This window comes from Cicer arietinum, chromosome 3 (genome assembly GCF_000331145.2).
Source record: "Cicer arietinum cultivar CDC Frontier isolate Library 1 chromosome 3, Cicar.CDCFrontier_v2.0, whole genome shotgun sequence".
In the NCBI taxonomy this organism is placed as follows: Eukaryota; Viridiplantae; Streptophyta; class Magnoliopsida; order Fabales; family Fabaceae; genus Cicer; species Cicer arietinum.
The window spans coordinates 16,943,131-16,958,444 of NC_021162.2; the positions used below are offsets into that span (position 1 = coordinate 16,943,131).

At 32.0% G+C, this 15,314-nt stretch overlaps 2 protein-coding genes across 2 annotated transcripts; one reads left to right on the forward strand and one right to left on the reverse strand.

Annotated features, from left to right (window-relative positions):
* The first annotated feature begins 540 nt into the window (after positions 1–540).
* Positions 541–9,129, forward strand: LOC101491634 (aspartic proteinase 36). Its single transcript, XM_004491985.4, has 10 exons — positions 541–938; positions 1,516–1,645; positions 2,552–2,802; positions 3,671–3,898; positions 4,186–4,348; positions 4,420–4,493; positions 6,034–6,121; positions 7,493–7,568; positions 7,852–7,923; positions 8,764–9,129. Exons 1-10 carry the CDS (start codon positions 712–714, stop codon positions 8,907–8,909), a joined length of 1,455 nt encoding a protein of 484 aa, XP_004492042.1. The 5' UTR covers positions 541–711; the 3' UTR covers positions 8,910–9,129.
* A 537-nt stretch (positions 9,130–9,666) lies between these two features.
* On the reverse strand, positions 9,667–14,958 carry LOC101491942 (probable protein phosphatase 2C 33). Its single transcript, XM_004491986.3, has 6 exons — positions 14,588–14,958; positions 14,079–14,420; positions 12,350–12,724; positions 12,145–12,262; positions 11,661–11,884; positions 9,667–10,462 (listed from the first exon to the last, which is right to left on the reverse strand). The coding sequence occupies exons 1-6, from the start codon at positions 14,594–14,596 to the stop codon at positions 10,163–10,165; spliced, it is 1,368 nt and encodes a 455-aa protein (XP_004492043.1). The 5' UTR covers positions 14,597–14,958; the 3' UTR covers positions 9,667–10,162.
* Between the last annotated feature and the right edge of the window lie 356 nt (positions 14,959–15,314).

Below are 15,314 nucleotides of genomic sequence, written 5' to 3' on the forward strand. Positions count from 1 at the left end.
CATTTATTATTTTTTAATATTGCTTTTGTACACAAAAAACATCATAATACAAAAGAATCATAATATGCTCATTTAAATTTCCTTCAAATTTTAAACTTTTGAACGATTTTATACAAATATATTTAGAATAAAAGGTTCCTTCACCAAAATTTAAATTTTTTCAATTTCAGATGAATTAAATATAAATCTTTTGTTAGCTCAAGATAAAAGTAATGAAAATATAAATCTAAAAATTTAATTTTGATTGAGATTTTCTTTATATATAAAAACTTTTTATAATGTTGTAATCAAATTTAATAATATATATTGACAAAGTTTAAAACTATTTGAAAAATAGTTTGTAAAATCTATTGAAGAAAATGTATGTGTTTTATAAATTTAAATATGAAATTTTAAATTTTATAAAAGACTACAATTTTTTTTTTTAAAAGCAAATTACGGTGAGGTACCTTTAAATATTCTTATATATCAGAAACACCGCTTTACAAATGAACCCGTGAAAGTGACGCTCACCAAATGAATTGAACTGTTTCGAAACCCAACTAGTGGACCCCACACTCGAACTCTCCAATTGCAAAAACTCAGAAATTTCCATTAAAGTTACGGTCACTCTTCCACTCACACTCCACACAATACTCTTCAATTCTCACCAAAAACACACACAACAGAACAACAGAAAGGAAAAAAAAAAATAAAAGAATCAATTTAAAGATGACGATGAATATTAACAGAAGAATCTCACTTTTATTTACTCTTCTTCTTATTCTTACCATTTCCATCGTTGGCGCCAACCACGGCGTTTTCAACGTTAAATGCAAATTCTCCGGCGATCAACGTTCTCTCTCCGTTCTCAAAGCTCACGATTACCGCCGTCAAATCTCCCTCATCACCGGCGTCGACCTTCCTTTAGGCGGAACCGGTCGTCCCGATGCCGTCGGGTCAGTCGTCTTTCAAATTCTTCATTATTCGCAACCTTATTTCTTTTCTAATTATTTCATTTTTTATTTTGAAAAATTTGATAATTTATTGCGAAATTGTGTTTGAAATTTTTGAGTTTAATGGACATGCAACTTCGCTATAACTGTTTTACACTGACGACGAACACGGCAGTTACAATTGTGTAGCTATTTTAGGATGATAGTTACAATTGTATAATAAAATTGATGGAGAAATTGTGTGAATATTTTTTTTAGTTTAATGCACTATGTGTTATTTTAGTATGTCAATTACAATCTTGTGGTGAGATAACAAATTCAATGTTTCCTATTAAATGTCTGTAAAATTCATTGTGAAATTGTGTTTGAATATTTTTTTTAGTTTAATTCACTGTTAGTTTGAATACGACCAACGCGAGCCGTTGATTGTATTGTTATTTTATAATTGTATGATGAGATGACAAAATCAATTATTCTTGTTAACTCTCCGTGTAAAATTGGTTTACTCTGATTGTCGACGGTTCTTTTTCTGATTTTTTTTTTTTGGATGATTGATTGTGAGGTTGTGTTTGTGTTGTAGGCTTTATTATGCTAAAATTGGAATTGGAACTCCTTCGAGGGATTATTATTTACAAGTGGATACTGGGACTGATATGATGTGGGTTAATTGCATTCAATGTAAAGAGTGTCCTACCAAAAGTAACCTTGGTGTATGCTTCTCTTTCATCTTCTTTTTCAGTTATTGCTCCCTCTGTTCCTCTTTCAATGCTCGCTCTTTTAGAAATTGTTTTGGCACTATTTAAATATAAGTCTCATTTCAAATTATTAAATAGAATTTTTTTATTTTTTTCAAGTATATTCTTAATTAATACCACTAAGGGTATGTTTGAGAGTTGGGTTTTGGAGGGTTTTAGAGGGGTGGATGATATGAATAGACGTTATTCTGTCAATATATAGTTGTTGAACTCTTAAAGATATTAAAAGTTTGTTATGTGCCAACAGAACCTAAATCAAGACAATGACGATTTCTGCCTTAGTGTAGTATTGTGCTCTTATTAACAATAGTACTATGGGCAGTAGTAATGGAAGGCAAACGGTTGGTGAGATAGCAGAGTACACATAAGATAGTAATGCAGATGAAGAAGATCAGAGTAAGAGTACAAATGAAATAGTAATGGAGAAAAGGTTAGAATAAGGAGTACATACTACAGAGAGAAGATAATAGTCTGACTCTTGATTCATTTTAGACATACAACTCGAAGTCTCTCCATTTGGAGTTGGTTATCTTTCTGTGCTAGCATCTCTGCGTTCCTTTACTTTCTGTATCTATCTCCATTTGTTCAATGTGTATTGGTATAATGCAAAATTTAAAAATTAATAGACAATAGTAGCTCACATATCACACACTTGGTGATATAGTGTATAAATGTTGTTTTGTGCTTGACAATAATTTTCTTAGGATTCGAATCATAATTTGACCCTTGGAAAAATATTTTTGATGACAAGATAGTTTGTTTTATGTTTTCCTGCCAAATAACGATTTGAGTGCCTATGGTAGTACAACCTCGACTCAACACTAATGTTCTTATTCATACATTTTTTTTGGGATATCAAAGATGGACCTTACGCTCTACAACATAAAGGAATCCTCGTCTGGTAAATTAGTTCCGTGTGATCAAGAGCTCTGCAAAGAGATTAATGGGGGTCTTCTGTCTGGATGCACTGGTAGTAATGATTCCTGTCCATATCTGGAGATATACGGTGATGGTAGCTCCACTGCAGGTTACTTTGTTAAGGATGTTGTACTATTTGATCAAGTGTCTGGGGACCTTAAAACGGCCTCGGCTAATGGAAGTGTTATATTTGGGTGAGTTAGTCATGACAATAATGCTTGCTATTATATGTTTATGGATGTCTCTTTCTTTTGATCTGCTACTGTTAGTGGACGTTAATTTCACGTGACTCAAAAATTTATGGACATGAATCTACACATGTATGTGAACTATGTTTATAGTATTCTATCCAGTTGCTTTAGATGCAATAGAATAAATGCTCATATCTGAATACTGTCTTAAAAAAAGTGATTGTACTTAAGTATAGATGAGTACAGGTATAACTTTCTAAAACTGTTGAATATACATTTTCTTTTGTTTAGAAGCATAAAGTTTTGTCCAAGTTCTCACAAAATCAATATCGGGGCCTGAGAAAACACTTAACTTCTATTAGAGATATGGGTCACGTTCCAGTTAAATATGATTGAGAACGAGAATGCTGACATTGATATTGATATCTATATCCTTGCGCTTCTCCCATTCCTCCTTTTGCTGTGTTCCAAACTGGAATGTACTTCTGATTTGATCAGCAAAGTTGTAAAATGTGAGTCCTACTCAAGCTGAATATAAACTCTGCATGAAAAAAATGTGAATTCAAGCCATGGGCAGTCAAAGAATGTATCAACAGCAACTCTTTCCTGAAAAATAGTTTCCTTTGTTTCAGCGTTGTTAGGCAATCCTAAATGATAATAGCTTCCGTTAATACAATTTCTGTGCTTAAATTTAATTTTTTATTGCTATTAAGAATTCTCTATGTGACCAATTTATTGAAATATATTTGGTTTTAATTTTTCATTGCTATTAAATTTTCCTAGGGATTCTTCTTATGTTTGTTAACTTTGTGTATTGAAATATATTTGGTTTTTATCTGACCAATTTAAAATGAGTTTTTCTGTTTTGCAGGTGTGGTGCTAGACAATCTGGAGATCTAAGTTATACAAACGAAGAAGCACTTGATGGGATTCTTGGATTTGGAAAAGCTAATTATTCAATGATTTCACAACTTTCTTCTTCTGGCAAAGTGAAAAAGATGTTTGCTCATTGCTTAAATGGAGTAAATGGTGGCGGTATATTTGCGATTGGGCATGTTGTACAACCTAAAGTGAACACGACTCCGTTATTACCTGACCAGTATGCCATTTGTTTACTACATTTCTGAATGACATTATTTATTCTCATTGTGTCATTTATTACTCCTTTGGGGATAGCATCTTTTAAGTTTTCCTGTCATGTATATGTTGGAACATTCTGATTCTATATGCTGTGCAAATAATTTGATGATCTGTACTAGTGCCAGAAGAGTATATATATGTATGTCTTATCAATTATCATGTGAGCAACATATGAATCTCCAACCCAGCCTGTCCTCAATTTAGATGTTAGTTTTGAGATATCTGACATTTTAAAATCTATTTTAGGCCACATTACAGTGTCAATATGACGGCGGTTCAAATTGGCCATACTTTCCTTAATCTCTCAACAGATGCATCTGAGCAACGAGACAGAAAAGGCACAATAATTGACAGTGGAACAACCTTGGCCTATCTACCTGACGAGATCTATCAGCCACTAATATATAAGGTATATAAGTGAGTAATGATTTGTAAAATTATGTAACAATTGTATGTAAAGTTTCAGCTTCTTTCTCTTAGATAATTTCTCAGCAACCTGACTTAAAGGTTCAGACTCTCCATGACGAGTATACATGCTTTCAATATTCTGGAAGGTATGATGCATCACATGCATTCACTAACCCTTGTACTAAACTAGGGATTTACCATAATCTTTCTTTCTCGAAACACATGTCTGAAAAGAAAATGTATGCATGCATATCTTCACTGTTGATTGAAGCATATGTGTTTTCACTGTTTTGGTAGTTTACATTTTACATTCCTATCTTTTCACTGTAGGACAAAGTATTCATTGTTCAGTCTGAAATTTCTTGTTACATTCTTATATTCCTGTAGCTGATTTTACAGTGTTGGTTTAAATTTTTTTTATGATTTCTGTTCGAGGGTGAGATTTGAATTTTGTGCTTGTGATGTCATTGACATCAAATACACTGGTATGTTTTTATAGGGTGTAACAGAATAGGTTCTGTAATCATAATGTACTGATTCCAGAACCTTTCATGATTGGTTATGTAACTATAATTCGTGAAGTGCCAACAGATTCAGTTAGGCTGAATCTTATGCTTTTATTATCCTTTATAACTACTCTGATTGAAGTATACAAAAATGACACTGATGTAGGGTGCATTTGAATAAGCTTTGGAAAACGTGCCTTTATGACATAGCTTCTTTTAGTGCTCCTTTTCAGAAAGAGAAATTATATTTTGACACAAATTTGACAACAAAGTTTGACAACAATTATCCACTGGACATAATTAACCATGGTTTTAAACGTCATTAACCACAATTTTCAGGTGTTCAAGTATACATGATATCCATTAGTCATTCAAATTGTGTTCACATATACTTGATTTTCAGGTGTTCAAATATACATTATATCCATTAACTAGATTTGTGTTCAAATACATACATGAAAATCATGACTAATGACGTTCAAAATCGTGGTTAATTATATTTAGTGAATGAATTGTCATACCTTGTTATATCCATTAACCATCTACTGAACATAATTCACTATATACTTGCATTAACCATCTACTGAACATAATTCACTATATACTTGCATTAACCATCTAAATTGTTGTTGAATTTTGTTGTCCCATTTTGTGTCAAAGCAACACAGCTCTTAATAGTTTTTTAGAACACTGCTAACAATGAACTTTTTTATGTTTTGCTTTATCTATTTTGAAAATCTTATCTGATAATCATAAATTATTTAGATAGCCTTTTTTAATTTTATTTATGATATAAACTTAAGCAAAGGGACAGTTAATTAATTAGGTAAAAAGCATTTGTCTCTGGCACAGTTATCAACTGTGATTGTAAGAAAAAAGCATTTTTTGATATAATCTTTTCTAAAGGCGTAATCTACATAATTTTCTGACCAGTAACCATAAACTTGTGTCACATGGTTCTCATAGTTCTAATACACCAACTGCTGATGGTTTTGTGATAATGTAACGACACCTTTCATGAAGTTTCTGAAATTATATTATTTGGTTGGTTTAATTTACTAGCTTTCATATAAGTATGTAGTGCTTCTATAACTGGACTTCCCCCGTTGCATAATCTATGCTTTTATGTCAGTATGAGCTCCATTCAGATGTGTTACAGCTATTTGATTTTATGATGCAGTGTTGATGATGGATTTCCAAATATCACCTTTTATTTTGAAAATGGACTCTCCTTGAAGGTTTATCCACACGATTATTTATTTATTTCTGTAAGTATTTAGAAAATCCCCGTACATCTTTATTGTTATGGTTTTCAGAAGTTAATTGGGCTTGTTTTGGGACCTATCATAACTGTTTTCTTTCGTTATATATTTTGCTAATACGTCATGGCTGTTATCCGTTTCTTAAGTTTTGCAGACGCTTTCTGTCTGAGATTGTACTCAATTGCACTCCAACTACAATTTTCTACAAACATTGATGTCAGTTTTATACTGGCAATTTATATAGTATGATGAGCTGTAGAACATGTACTCTTTCTGAAATCCGAAACATTTTAAAGACACTTTTGGGTGAATGGTTTTACCTTTGACAATGTTCACCTAAAAATACTTTTGTATGAATATGTTTTTTGAGCCTAATTTATTTTAGTCTCTAGAAAACTTCCAATCCTTTTCTTTATTCTTGATCTCCAATGTACTTTTTAAACTTGTAGTTCTGTTGGCATTTCTTGTTTATTTGAAATCTATTGTATTTCAACTATGTAGCCGTTTTGCCCCTCTGATTCATTGTTTAGTCCAGTACCTTTTGTGTGACAGACTTGTAAGCCTTGTTACATTCTTTTTTATTTCCATTTTCTTTTTATCTAGAATGTTGTTTCTGTGGATATCTTACCTTCTTTTTTCTCGAGGACTGAGTAAACTCCTAATTTTCATATCCATAAAGAAAAATCACTGATCTTGTGGTCTTTTTTTATAAATAAGCATCCCTATTGTTGGCAATGCGAATATTCACAAAATGATATGGTCACAATCTCATTTGAATTTTGTCTCATTCTTGTGGTTGGTATTATTAGAACCATAGATGATAGGAACCCAAAATTAGAAAGAAGAAGAAATTGTATTATTAACTGAAAATAGATGTATTACAAATGGAAAATCCACTGTAACCCGAGAGCAAAAGCTCCTCAGAGAAGAGACATTTCTCTCTCTGCCCAAACCATAAGGTTTCTAACAAAATGATACTCAATGCCTTCTTTCTTGCTATCCCTATTCTTTATATAAATGTCATTCCTCTATAACAACTAGACACGTCAGCAAAAGTAACCAACTCCTCTATTCAGCACATTAGTTGGGCTTTAAGCCCAAACCCAGTACCTAACAATAGATGAGTAATTTTTCTTATGTGCTGTATCTGAGAAGTTTCAGTTATAGCTTTGAAACAAAATCAGTGGAATTTCTTGCTTCTCCCATGGTTCAAATTCCAGTGACATCAATCTTATCTCTTGTTCTTCCTCATGTTTTCCATGTGAAAGCATGTGCCTCCTCCATTTTATACTTCCCAATAATTATTTTTGTATGTCTACGAATTTAACATTCATGATCCACATATTAAAATTAATTAATGACGTGCCATCTCTGCAGGAAGAACTCTGGTGTATTGGTTGGCAAAATAGTGGGTCACAATCAAGAGATAGTAAGAATATGACCTTATTGGGAGGTAATCTCTTGAAACCTTTGTGGATGCCAATTAGGCGATATACCACTAGTTTGTTGAGTAACGCTTCTAACTTTTATTATTTAGTGAAGCTTTTGAATTCACCGAAAAATCCATTAATTAGCCTTATATTATATGTAATGTAACTTTAATGGTAGCTTGCATGAACATCTTTATACATACTTCCCGTTTGAGATCAGAATGGTGTATACATATGATTGTATTCTTATTTGTTGGAGGGGTTCATCTTACGTTGCTGATTCACTTCTATTTCTATTTGTTGCAGATTTGGTGCTTTCAAATAAACTTGTCTTTTATGACCTTGAAAATCAGGTTATTGGATGGACAGAGTACAACTGTGAGTGTTGTTTTAATATTTCTTTATTTTTTTCTGGCATTTTAATTATTATTTTTTTTTATTTTTTTCTCAAATTTTTATGGGTAATGCATTATGCCATCATGCAAGTCTTTTGTGTTTTCTGCAGTGTTATATTTAATGGTTTTCTCAGTTTTATTTTATGCTATGCCAAGTGCTGAATAATGAATTATACATTTTCATTTTACCCATTTTCTAGTTACTTGCTTACATGTTAGAGTAGTGTTCTTGCTTGTGCTAAACAAGTGTACATCATTCTCCAAAGTCATCGTGTTTAACTTTCAATTTAGATAAACAACTTAATCAAGCGCTTATACGATAAGCGTTTATCATATAAATGCATATGTTAAGTTATGTTTATAATAAAAGATAAAATAAAGTCAAACCGTTTTTATTTAAACTTTAAATTATTTTCATAAGCTATTATAGAGAGCTTATGGAAATAAGCTTAAAACAGTATATGGACATGTTATAAGTTATTTTCGTACTTTCTCCCAAACAATCTCGTAAGTGGTTATGATGGTAGATAAACAAATAGTATATGGACATGTTATAAGTTATTTTCGTACTTTCTCCCAAACAATCTCATAAGTGGTTATGCTGGTAGATAAACAAATAAACCAATCCTAACAAGTCCTCAATGATTTGCAACTTGAGAATCAAAATGTGACACATTCTACCATGTACCACACTATCACAGATAGTCCATGGTAGACCAACATTTCTAACCACAAGAAAATGAGAAAACATTTTTGAATTACTTGCCTTATTTTGTCTTATATATAACTATTCATTTACTAATATTTCTATGCTGTATCTCAGGTTCATCAAGTATTAAAGTCAGGGATGAAAGGACAGGAACAGTTCATTTAGTGGGTTCCCACTATATTTCTTCCTCTTGCGCTCTAAATATCAACTGCGTGACAATCTTATTTTTAAGTGTTCTACTTCACAGGTTGCTTTATTGAAATGGAATGACTAATACATATAAACCAAAGTCAAAATTTTGGTTAAAGTAATTGAAAATAGAAATAACATAAAAGTGCTCTGAGAGAAATCAACACTGAAGTAACTCCATGATTTGTAAATGTGATTTCAAGGAATCTGTATATTACAATAGCTTACTAATTTTTATGTTATTAGACTTGTCAAAAAATTGTATATGTTATCAGACTATGGTTTCTGGCACGGGTTTCTATGTCAAATCAAATGTATAACTAAAACTAACAACTCAATTGGAATGATAAATATAACTCATCAAGATAGTGTAACCCACTAATTTTGTACCAAGGTAACTATTTCTTTTATTTTGTTAACAATAAAACCCTTTACCATATTCAAATTCAAATGAATAAAACAGTATGCTGGAAACATTATTGCTGACTATTAAATTATTAATTACTTGTTTACTCTAATTCAGAAATACTCGTCTATAATTAAGTTTTCATTAAAATTGCAATTTTATATTGTATACTTCATTATACTTGTTTTGAATGGTATTTGATAAATCGTTTCTTATTTAAAAAAAAATTATTATTGCGTAGTTTTTTTAATTAGTTTTTTGAGTTATGATCAGATACTAATGGTTTTAATTAAATGTAAATTAGCTACTCCTTCGAAGACAAACTTTAATTAATCAAATGCAAATAAACTACTATCTACATTAACGACAACCTTTGAAAAAATTACAAGAAAAAAGAAGGTTAGCTTCGCACAGTATCAGCATCTTCATAATACTTCACAATTAACAATTCAAAACTTGAGCTCAGCATAACATGAAGTAAAGAAAAAACCTGACTTAGAAGTTCACTTACCCATATAAATCCAATTTTTGTAAGTTCTAGCTTAATGTCTAAATTGGAAAAATACAACTAACAAATGATGATGCAAATAAAAATGACGGATAGAGACTTGGATTTACAAAAAGTCCAAATCAACTATACAGAGAAGGAAAAATGACCTCTAGCAATAAAAATAAGCCCGGTACCCCTTTTCCTCCGGATGCAAAAACATACATAGAAACTCCTCCAACCCCCACCCATCAAGTACTGTCCAAGGAAATGACAAAGATAAATAATGAAAAGAATATTGGCAGAAAAACTACCAAAAAATAAATCATCAAAACAATGACTCTCTTTGACTGACTGCTATATATAGCACAAGTATCCCAAACTTCTCAATAAAACAAAGGTTTGGGAAGAGATATAGCACAAAAGCTATGCTACCCCTGCTGTTTTTCGGCTTCTGTTCCGATTCCTTTCTCACCAGGTAGAGGTGATTGATCGACTAGGTCGGTTGATGCTTCTGGTAGAGGCATCGATTTGTCTGTGGTATGTTCTGCCTTGGATTCTGAATTTGAATCTAAGAAGAGGCACACTGCAGCACAATCGTCAACCTTACAGAAAGGGAATTTTGTCCTCCAACCATGAACAGCCGACTCAACCAGTAATCGAGCAGCAGTAGGCCGCGGCGCAGATGCCACAATTTCCACAACTTCTTCGTTTGATAAAACATCCCAAATCTGCATGGAAGAATCATGAATAGTTTGAAACAATCCAAATATTTCATATGAAACAAACAACTATGGAAGAGGGAAACAACAACTAAATCCTTTGGCCTACTAGATAAGTCTATTACATGAATCAAACAATGCCATAATGGTCTATCTATCATGATTTGCTGTCTAATGGTAGACCATTTAAAGCAATTATTTGGCTTATATTTGTCTTTTGGACCATCCTCCATTTGATCTAACCTTGGTGCCCCCACGAGTCTTCTTTACACATGTCCAAACTTCAAACTACCCAAGATAAAGACTCCATAATGGGTGCACCCTACTTTCTCTCCAATGGCAAGGAACAATGTATACTGTATATTGGGGCAGAATGCCAGAACTTTCAGGTGACATGCATGTATTTAGGTTGCATTTAGTTAAAATTGTTTCCAACAACTTTTTCCAGGGTTCAGAAAATTGTAATATAATTGTGTACATTTTTCCTTCTAAATAAAAGTTCTCCTTTAATTACAAATTACAAAAGGAAGTGAATTGTTTTCCACCTAATATATTTTAACAGCAGATAATATTTTATAACCCAATTAGGTGTAGAAAGTGTAAGAAAATTTCAAGGCATAGGACAATTTGGGAGAGTATATATTTTCAAAGGTTAAAGAATTTGGAACATGAGGGATTAATTAGAGTGCCAAAACTTACTACCAGGAGAACCAAAAAGGTAAAGACTAACTAATGCTCATTGGTATGACAGCTTTTTTAACAAAAGGCAAGAAATATACTGCCATTTAGACATGATTACCTTTTTATCCTTCAACAAATTTTATATTACCTCTTAACCTGTGTTTGGTCAGTTTTTTTTTTTATAACTTCATCAAACTTAGTTACTTATGCTTTCGCAATTTATAGCATTACTCAAAGGTAAATCAATATATTGATGGAAATGGCATGAGTTCATTAAATCCCAACAATTCTACAAATTCCAGTTCCAAATAGGTGAAGTATGAACATGTTTTGTCTATAAATATGTGTTAATCATTTATGTGGTTTGCCTAAACAGTAAGAGATCATTTTAAAATGCAATCAACTTTGGTTATCTAAACATACTATGCATGCAGCAGTATAAAACCATTTAAAGTCAAGTGCATTCTAGAATTAGCTACATATGATCTTGAAAGGAATTAGTTTCAGCAAATATGATAGGCCTTACCCCATCAGTTGCTAACACAACAAATTCATCCTTCTCTGTAAGGCGGTGATATGAGACATCTGGAACAGAAATCAATCCAAAGTCCTTTAGGCAAAAGTCTCCAAAAGCCCGTGCCATGGCCAGACCTGGGAAATCAGTATTAGGCAGCCAAACTCGAGGTACCTCGTGTTCATTCGGAAGGGAAAAAACTCTTCCTTTGCGGAGCCTAATCCTCTCTTCTTCCTCTATGTGAAATCAAGTGCAAATCATACATCAAAACACATATAGATAAGCTAATCTGATTGAACTATGGAAACAAATAAGCATTATTGAACAATAAAGTTTGGCTATTAAGAATTATCTTTCATAAGTCAATGGTGTTCAATCTGTTGATTTGAGGGCATAAAGAGGTGGTGTTCTTCAATGTACTTCACCAAGTTAATTCAGAAAACAGTAAAACACACACACTGAAGGGTTTAGGAGAGAGAGAGAGAGAGAGAGATACTTGGAAGATTAGGCTTAAGGTCGATAGTCAACTGAACAGCAATAAGAGAATCCTCATGATCTCGGGTTCCTAATACAGCTCTTGAATCCCCCACATTTCCAACAACAAGATTCAGTCCCTAAAAGAACATTAAGATTAGAAACAAAGTGTTAAGCAAATAAGGAAACTATATAGAGAACATTCTGTTGTTGTTTATGTTGCTTACCTGCTTGATCAAGGTAACTGCTGTAGTCCCACTGCAAAAGCAATCAATATCAGGATGCAGTTTCAGTTCTTTGTCCATAATCTTACTAGCCTTCAAAAAAGATTCTCTTAGTGTCAAGATAGCATTTGTTCCATCAAACTCATGATCAGAATGACTGGGTTTCTCTTCAACCAGTCGAGTTTGCTCTTCAGAAGTATAACTTGTGGCTGCACCATTATGATTACTGAATCCATCTTTATTCTTACGATGGAAATCCCATTGTGCACTAAGCTTTAAAGGGAAAGAATCCCTAACTTTCTTCGCAACCCTATGGCCATAAGGTCCATGACCATCAAAAACACCACAAAAAATGGTGTCCTCATTTGAACAAAAGTTCTGCAATATGAAAAGGACCGTAGTTTCAAACACATAACTAACATATATACCATAAATCTTAGTGGAAATAATAAGAACCAAACTATTAGTAAACCATCTGAATAATAGATAAACTATTATATTGTAAAGTTAATGAGATATTAAAACTATGGTAGGTGGTAAAGATGGATGAGGCAATGTCTACTGTAAAGCAAAAAAGGGTATGATATTGGTTATACTAAATTGGTGACATGAAAAGAAACTACCAAAAGCTTAAGAAGATAGAGAAACATTGTTGGGAAGCAAAATCAACAGAAGTAATGATCAGACACATGCAATAACACATTCATTAAGTGAAGGCCCTATATTCCAAAGCCAAAAGCAACTGATATTTTTCATTCCAAAAGAGAACAAAACTCCATTGACACTTGATCTAAGCTGAAAAGGTAAAAACAATAAACGCGATAATAGAATATAAACTATAAACCGGCCCAGTTTGGGTTTTCAATTAAAATAAGGCTATATACATATTCATGGACATGTTATGGTAAATGAGAGAACTTGAACAAAAATGAGAGATACAATAGTTAATTCCAATTTATCCAAAAAACTATTATAGAAATTAAAGATTCTTTTAATATTTATTTTTTCATAATTGTTTAACTTATCCAAAATAACTCATAGGCCATCATGTTTATTTTCAAAATTTTGTAACAAACACCCACATGATATAAACCTACTCTCAACATTGATCAACTTTAAAATACATAACTTTTTCACTTTCAAAAACAAAAAAACAATTTAATACATGTTAAATTTATTTTTCCATAATTGTTTAAGTTATCCAAAATCGCTCATAAGCCAACATGCTTATCTTCAAAACTTGGAACAAGCACAGACATGACAACCTACTCTCAATCTCAACTTTGATCAACTTTAAAATACATAACTTTTTCACTTTCAAAAACAAAAGAACAATTTAATAGATGCTAAATTTCTTTTTCCATAACTGTTTAAGTTATCCAAAAAAATTGCTCATATGGCATCATGTTTATTATAAAAAAAATTGTAACAAGCACAGACATTATAAACCTACTCTCAACTTTGATCAACTTTAAAATACATAATCTTTTCACTTTCAAAAAACAAAAGAACAATTAAATAGCTGTCAGATTTCTTTTTCCATAATTGTTTAACTTGTCCAAAAAAATTGCTTATAGGCCAACATGGTTATTATAAAAAAAAATTGTAACAAGCACACACATGATAAACCTATTCTCAACAACAAAAACCTTTGCAACAGAGAAATTTTTAACTCTTAAAGCAACAACAACAACAATTTAATATAACCTAAAAGAGAATAAATAGAACAAACCTCCCAAACAAGCATAGCATCTTGGTTAATTCCTTTTCTACCTTGCTTACAATACATAGAAGCAATATCACTTGACCCATTTAAAAACATTCTCCCAGGTATTTTATAATCAAAGGAAGAAGAACCCCTTAACCTTCTTCTCTTCCCACCATCTACATTCGATTCCGGCAAATAAGATAGCAGAGGAGGTGAACCACCAGCACCAACCTCAGATATACAAGATCCCATTCCCAGTGCCCTCACAATGTTCAGAAAACACTCAAAACCTGCTAAACACTCCGAATCTGAACCTCTCCCTTCTCCTACCAGATCCGTTCCATACCGATTCAATACTTCCACAGCCTGTCACAATCATCATAAACATAATCATCCTCATTATCATCATAATCATAATTATCATTATAATCATCATTATTTCAGGAAAAAACACATAACAAAACTAGATATTAAGATTTATAAGCAAATAAAATTGAATGAGAAAAAACAAAGAAATAAAATGAGAGCAGAACCTGAGTCATGATATGATTGTTTGCAAGGACACGCAAATCCAATCGCAAATCAACCTATGTAACAGTAACCTTGAATCGAGAAACGCGTTAATCGAAAATCGAAACGCGTTAATCCAATAAGTTAAAATCAAATTGTGCGAAAATTGCAACAAGAAAAAGGAATTAGAGATTATCGATTTGGCGTTTTTTTGTTGTTGTTCCTCCTTTCGATTTCGGAATCAACGAATCGAAAATCTGGATTGAATTGAACAACGACGAGTTTTATTTCTTGTTGTTGTTGTTGAGGTAAACCCTGAGAGAAACACTACCGTCACGAGTGGGTGCGTCACCGGCAGGTGGTGGCTTTCGTTGAATGGTTTATTTTTCTGACAAGCAAAATAAACAACATCTTAATTTATATATGAAAAAAAAAATATATATATATATATATATATATATATATATAAATAAAGACAAATCATACAGTATTACCAAGGTACCATAAAAAAAATATAAAAAATGGACTAAATTGATACTACTCTATATTTGTTTATTATTTTGTAAATTCTATTATTTCAAACACGATCAAATTTAATAATATCAATATCTATCATTTACATCAGAGTTTGTGGACATTTGTTTATTTATTTTACTACTAACAAATATATAAATTATTCGATGATTGAGATAATTGTCAGTGTAAAAAATATTTACACTATTATTGTATAAAAAAAATACTCCTCTTAGT